Source organism: Mobula hypostoma, chromosome 1 (genome assembly GCF_963921235.1).
Source record: "Mobula hypostoma chromosome 1, sMobHyp1.1, whole genome shotgun sequence".
NCBI lineage: Eukaryota > Metazoa > Chordata > Chondrichthyes > Myliobatiformes > Myliobatidae > Mobula > Mobula hypostoma.
In genome coordinates, this window is record NC_086097.1 from 45664569 (window position 1) to 45672188 (window position 7620).

The window sequence follows — 7620 nt, forward strand, 5'->3', positions numbered from 1 at the left end:
GGTGATGGCTGCATCATGCTGTGGGGATGTGTCACTGTAGCAGGTCCTGGAAGGCTTGTGAAGGTAGAGGGTAAAACGAATGCAGCAAAATACAGGGGAATCCTGGAGGAAAATTTGATGCAGTCTTGGAGAACTGCGACTTAGGAGAAAATTTCTTTTCCAGCAAGACAATGACCCTAAGCATAAAACCAAAGCTACACGGGAATGGCTTAAAAACAACAAAGTTATTGTCCTGGAGTGGCTAAATTAGAGTCCAGACCTCAATACAATTGAGAATATGTGGCTGGACTTGAAAAGGGCTGTTCACTCATGATTCCCATGCAATCAGAATGAGCTTGAGCAGTTTTGTAAAGAAAAATGGGGGAAATTGCCATGTCCAGTTATGCAAAGCTGATACAGACCTATCCACACAGACTTAAGGCTCTAATTGCTGCCAAAGGTGCATCTACAAAATACTGATTTGAAGGGGGGTGATTATTTATGCATTCAGTTATTATGTGTTTTATATTTGTAATTAATATAGATCACTGTAGAGATCTGTAACAAGAGAAAATCTGCAGTCACTAGCAATCCAAGCAACAAAATGCTGGAGGAACTCAGCAGGCCAGGCAGCATCTATGGAAAAGAGTACAGTTGATGTATATAGTTCGGGTCTCTTTACTTGAGGGAAGTTGTACAGGTTTTGGAGGCAGTGCTGTGGAGGTTCACCAGGTTGATTCTGGAGATGGGGGGGAATTAGCTTCTAAGGAGAGATCGAGTTGCCTGGGACTTTACTCACTGGAATACAGAAGAATGAGAAGGGGTCTTATAGAAACATTTAAAATTATGAAAAAGATTGATAAAATAAAGGCAGGGAAGTTATTTCCATTGGTACGTGAAATTAGAACTAGGGTACATAGCCTCAAGATTTGGAGAAATGGATTTAAAATGGAGATGCGGAAAAACTGCTTTCCCAGAGAGTATCTGTGGGATTCTCTTCCCAAGTGACATAGCAGCTACCTCATTAAATATACTGCATAATAAGACACAGTACCATATAGGAAGGTGGTTGGGAAACAGAAATAAGAGTACTTAGCTTTGTATTAGCTCAATAGTATTAAGCAGTATTTGGTAACTGGAAAAACATAATATGCTTAATGGTTATCGGGAGAAGGCGGGTAGGTGGAGCTGAGTCCATGGCCAGATCAGTCATGATCATATTGAATGACAGAGCAGGCCTGATGGGCCATTTGGCCTATTTGTGCTCCAATGTCTCATTCATGTTTTAGTGTTTGAGGAGAAATATCACTTACCCAGGCACTGAATTGCCCTTGTAGCCATAATATTCATATGGCTAGTCCAGATGAGTTTCTGATCATTGGTAACCCACACCCTCAAGATGTTCATGATGGGAGCTCTGAGTGATGAATATACCAATGTACAGCAGTAGCTACTGTGCATTTAACATATCAATAATATCTAGGTAGTGTGTGTGTGTGTGTATATATATATTTTTTTTTAAGTTGTTGGTACTTTATGTGTGTTGCTTGAAATTCCAGCATCTGCAGATTTCCTCGAGTTTGTGTATATATTGTTTGATTAAGCATTCTTTGTTTAAATAATTCATTATGGCTATATGTACGAAATACAGGAATGGTATACATTATCACGCCACCATGTTATATGCATGCACCTTGCTTAAAGCAAAACCGAAGTTAGATGCATTATTCCCGGCTCTGTGTTTTTGCTTTGTTAGTTTAATATTTTGAAGGTACAAAGCATACCGGTCGGAAAAATTTGATCATTCATTTTGTTAAAAAAAAAAGTTGTTCATCATACAAGGACTCAAGCCGTTGAATAGCCTAGTAATTACTATATATGTGTATGTGTGCACATTGAGTTTTTTAAGAAAAGTGAATGCTTGAGCCAATAAAATATCTATATGCTTGAACCAATAATATTTTTAAATATCTTGCATATTACAAGTGGTCAGCATTCATAGCAGTAAAACTCATTCTACTTTTTAACTTTGAGTTCCGTGGTGAGATCTGACGTATGTATCTCATAAGTTTGAATGTGTAATCAGCCCCCTTACTGAGGACAGCCTGGTATGACATCATCTATTGCAAGATACTGTATATAGCCAGAGACAATTCCAAATGCATCTCATTGTGTAAATGTAAAGTTTTTTGTGAAATCCACTTTTCCTTAGTGTAAGTTAACAATGGCTTTCTGATATCAAATCTAGTACTTTACAAAAGATGGTGACCATCCAAGGTTTTGGTGGGGTGGGGGAGTTTAGCAGGTTAGGGGTTCTTCTTTTGAGAGAGAACTAGCTAAGTTTTTGGTTGAGCATAATGTATTTTCTGTCCCTCCATCTTGAATGTTAAACGTGAGCTCTTTCAACTGTTACAATTATCTCTACATAGCATTTCAAAATCTACACCTCAAGCAGGGTTTAATGTAATAATTTATATTAGATTTTTAAAAAGTCATACTACCCCTCGGTTCCATTTCATCATCTACAATTTAGTCCGATATTTATTCCTGCAGTCTGATTAATGAAGTGAATAAGAGTTGATTAAAGATGTTTAAAAACTTGTAAATTGATTTATATAACCATTTCAAGATTGCTTTATCCACTGTTGTCCTTGCCTGCTGTTTTGCTGTCTTCTCACTACTGTGATGTAATTACTTAGCAATTGTGATAAGTGTACTTTACACATATCACCTTTTATGGAAAAACTAAATTACCTTTGCTGGAAATTCCTAACAAAAGAAGATCATAGTATTTAAACTTGCTTTGTGTATTTAGTGTTTGTTTTCAAACTGCTAATATCATATATTGTTCTTTCTTCTTGCATAGTAACTCCTCAAGATGAACTGTGGGGCATTGGTAATGGAGGATCCCTCCTTCAACGACTTACCAAGAATTTTAGCCATACAGGTTCACTGGTTAACCCGAACCGGAACGCTGGTTTGGGCCAATTTGATGACTTTGATGATGAATGGGAGATTATCTGAAGATTGGGAGCATAGTTTATTGTAGCATTAAGCTGATTTAATTAAACAGTTTACATTTACTTTCTGTACACAATTTTAAACCTGTTAAGGTTAAATATTGTATTTGGTTAACGTGGTGTACACATTTGTCCATTATTGTCATTATAATTATATGGCTTTGGGGTTTCTGCCACCATTGGTATATACAAATTGCTATGTAATTCAATAAAGCAACTAAAGTACTTGGAGTCCTGTCTTCAGATTGGACAACCACTGCCAGAGTATGCTTCTGACAGAATATCATATTTGGACTGGCTTGGTTGCCAATCATTTACTAATCCATATAAATGCTTTAAGTTGTTGTTTGACATGCCGACATGAACTGAATGGTTTGTTCATTGTTTTTTTGCATCATATGGATTGAATGCATATTTTATAGAGCAAATGATTCTTTTTTTTTGTCGCTATAGTGACAGCATGTCTATTTTCCCTAAACTTGCAGTCACCCTGAAACTCAGATTAATTTCTGTGACTGGAAGCCAGCAATCCTCAATCTAAAAACACATTCTGTCGTGGATTTGGGTACGATCACTTTACACAATAATGTCGTAAAATAATTTGCAATTATTTTAAGTTCTAATGTATTGGTATCTGACAGTAAAAGCCCCAAAAGTTCTAATAATTGTAGATATCAAAATAATGCAATTTCCAAAATGTTCTCTGGTTTAAAGTCTTAGAAATAAGTAGTACACTTGTTTAAATGTTATTGAATATTCCAAAATTGCCTTATTAAATATTAATTATTGTAAATAGTAAATGTGCACAACTATAGTAATAATTTGAGACTTTCATGACCTTTGACTTTTTTTTACTCCTTTTTAAGAAGTGACATAAACAAGTAATAGCCAAAAATGATTAGTGATACTTTTTGCCTACCCACTGCAGAAGTAACAATGTTTACACTTTCCAGATAAATATTAACCAGATGTGTATGTACAGTTCAGATGCAGTTTCTGTATATTCTAAAAGGTTAGTTCAGTTGTAATTTGCACTTTGAGCAGTTGTAGTGAGTACTTTGAGGAAACATTATAAAGAGATTGCTTGCATTTATTATATGGTATGTTATGTCCCATTGTATTGGGTATGACTAACTTTTTTCTGAAAATCTGTGAATGAGTTTTCTTCAGTAAAAATTACAGAATGAAATATCCAAAAATTAATTCATCCTAGAAATTAAATATTCACAAACAATAGCACATTTTTTAAAAGCTAAAAGTAGATGGAACATTAATTCAGTTGCCCAAACATTACTAGTTCATTCAAAACATAGTCTTTATAGCGCAGCCCTTTTATTCAATTTTGTATACAAATCCCTTAAATTACAAGGGATTTGTGTAATCGGCAGTATAGTTGTGTAGCAATTCATGCCAGATTTCCAAATAAATATCTGGAAAAATTAAACTCGTGAAAGCCCATTCTGTGCTCTAGTTGATACTCTTCAGGGAATGAGAAGCTAACTTGACTGATCACTCACTTTCCCTTGGAATCCAATAGGTTGGATATTTGTTGAAATCTGTTTAAAAGCTTTATCGTTGTTAAGCAGAGTTTCCATAAGTGAAACTGAAAATATTTTAAAATATAGAGAATTGGGTTTGCAAAATTATGTTTCAATTTTATCCACATCAGTTTTTATTGTTTTTATCAATTTTAATTAAGTCCAGTCAAATGAATTTTTGTAATGTTGGTCCTCCCCATGACAACATAACTGACTGTGTATGAACTGTAAATAATTACACTGAGCTTTTTGGATATTCTCTCACTGAAAATAATATATGTGAATGTGATACTAAGAAGTATGGAAGTGTTTAATTCCCCATGACTTTCACACGGGCATAAAACAATATAAGTTCAATAGGAAAAGATGATATTCGAAAAAATAAAAATCAACTCTAATGGGAGTATTATAATTGCAAAAGTTTGCAAAGTGGCAAAATTAGTTTGCACAGCTAAATGTCTAGCCTGTGTATGTGAACTCGTTTGCCACTTCTTGGTAAATGATACTGGAAATTCTGATGTAATTAAAAATAAACTTCGTTCCTCAACTTAATTTTCATTCTTTGAAAGGATTGCAGCAATTATGTTCAATTGATACATTAGATGCTTTTTACAAATGTAAAATATTTTAAGCTGTTTATAAAATGTCTTTGCAATAGTACATTGTGTAAAATTTACAGTGATTGTTAATCCTGGGACTGAATTTTCAGTGAGTAATATGCTGTCTTAAGCTGTTCAAAGGATTGTGTGCATTAACATGATGTTGCAGCTTTACATGGTCTTTATCGAAATTTCATCTAAAATGTTTTGCTGTCCAGAATACTTGTAGATATTAAAATGTAAATTGTAGATAAATTGAGAGTCTTTGCTATGGCTGAATTCACAAGAAAAAGCTCTGGGGTATTTAAACTATGCTATAATCTAAACTGTACTACATGCATGGTATTGTATATTTAAATTATTATTTAAATTTATTATGTTTTACATTTGTGTTTCAGAAGTAGTCTTGTTCCCAAAATACTACCTATACTTGTTTGTATAAGCTAGCAAAAATTAAATAAAAGAATTAAAAGATCTTTTTACATCTGTTTTGTATAATTTATTAAAATTCTTCCTTTATTTTAAGCTAGAAATTCTGAAGCTGAAGTTAACTATTTTTTAAGAATTGAAAATGAATAATTGTACCCATTTGTCATTATGCCCACTGACTAAATAAAGTTAATGAAGTGAATCACCACCTTGAATTACTGTAATGCTAATGGTGAATATTATTTTACTGTTTCTTGGGGAGTTCTCGGATTTTAACAAAACGACAGTAAATGAAAAAGATAGATTTCTCAAATTAAGATGGTGTGTGAATTGCAAAGGAATTTGGATGCAGTGACATTCCCATTTACCCACTTCCCTCTGTTCTCTGCAACTTAAAGCATATGACATTGAAACAGAATTAGGCCATTTGGCCCATTCGCCTTCCTTTTTCCCCATATCCACTGACACCCTTACTAATCAAGCACCTATCAACCTCTGCTTTAAATATACCCAATGACTTCCTTTCCCAATATCCACTGACACTCTTACTAATCAAGCACCTATTAACCTCTGCTTTAAATATACCCACTGACTTCCTTTTCCCCATATCCACTAACACCCTTACTAATCAAGCACCTATCAACCTCTGCTTTAAATATACCCAATGACTTCCTTTCCCAATATCCACTGACACTCTTACTAATCAAGCACCTATCAACCTCTGCTTTAAATATACCCAATGACTTCCTTTTCCCCATATCCACTGACACCCTTACTAATTAAGCACCTCTCAACCTCTGCTTTAAATATACCCAATGACTAGGCTGCCACACCAGTCTATGGCAATCAATTCCTCACATTCACCACCCTGTGCCTAAAGAAATTCCTCATCTCTGTTCTTAAGGAGCATCCTTCTACCCTGAGGTTGTGCCCTCTGATCCTAGACTCCCTCACTGTAGGAAACATCCTGTCCACATCCACTCTATCTAAGTCACTTAAGCCCTTGCCTTTTCACTTTCCCAGTTCTGATGAAGGGTCTTAAACCTAATTTATAATATTCCTAACTTCCCATCCCCACCAAGGATGGTTGATCTGTTGAACACATCATTCTGTTTTTGTTCTCAATCTCCTGCCTCTTCTCTACTGGATGGTACCAATGTGGTAGTTTCATTGGAACAGATTAATTAAATATGAAATTGATTCTGGAGTACCTCACAGTTACCTGTGGCATGTAGTCAGGTTCACAGTCTGTTTTAATCCCTGATATCTCAAGGAGAGAAATAAGGTGGCTGTAAGTTGGTCTTGTGAGAAGGCTAACAGCATTTTGGTTGAACATTTTTATTTGGTGCTCTGCTTTAATCATGTTCTTGCTACTTTTCAGTACGTGTAGAATCTGATACAGTTTAACTCCACATTTTCAGCTATGTCTGAAACTACCAGTGTGATGTCTACATATTGAACTAATATGGCTGACAATAGTAGAGAGAGGAATATTTTGTGTCATGAATCCGCAGATCCAGGAGCTGATGGCCTATAGTCCCTAATGAAGGTACAATTTTGAGCTGCTAAACATTCTGAACTGATCCCAGTTTAACACTCTGGCAGTTAAGCAAAATATTGGACTTTGTGCAGAGTCAGTGCAAACAATATTATCGAGGAAAGCTGCATTAGATTAATTAAATTGCCTGAGGTCAAGTAGTTTTATTGCTCGTGTTATTCTCACAAACTGATTGGGCCAACCTCAACCTCTCAACTCTGTTGCTAGTAAGCTGCTGTTACTGATAAACTCCTGAAGCTGCCACCCAGAGTGTATTCTGCGTCATAGCTGCCGTAAGTACTGCTCATCACAATACTTGTGCAACAGCAGTAGGAAAATGTTAAGTTTTTAAATTTAGAGAAAGTGTGTAGAACATCTGGACCTGATGCTCAAATCAGGTTTCTTATTGACACATGTTTATAGACCACTGAGAAATCTGATGGTGGAGGAAAACTGACAGTATAACACATACAATTAAATGAGCTAACTTTATAATTCTTAATTTAACTACAGGGTTA

The 7620-nt window shown here is 35.2% G+C and overlaps 1 protein-coding gene across 4 annotated transcripts in view; it reads left to right on the plus strand.

Annotated features, from left to right (window-relative positions):
* Window positions 1–5759, plus strand: part of tecpr2 (tectonin beta-propeller repeat containing 2) — a 129043-nt gene extending 123284 nt beyond the window's left edge. For all 4 annotated transcript variants that reach the window (XM_063047506.1, XM_063047521.1, XM_063047510.1 and 1 more), the window contains one exon: window positions 2846–5759. In XM_063047506.1, coding sequence (XP_062903576.1) covers window positions 2846–3003 — 158 coding nt within the window. In that variant the 3' untranslated portion in view covers window positions 3004–5759. The remainder of the gene's footprint in view (window positions 1–2845) is intronic.
* The last annotated feature ends 1861 nt before the right edge of the window (window positions 5760–7620 follow it).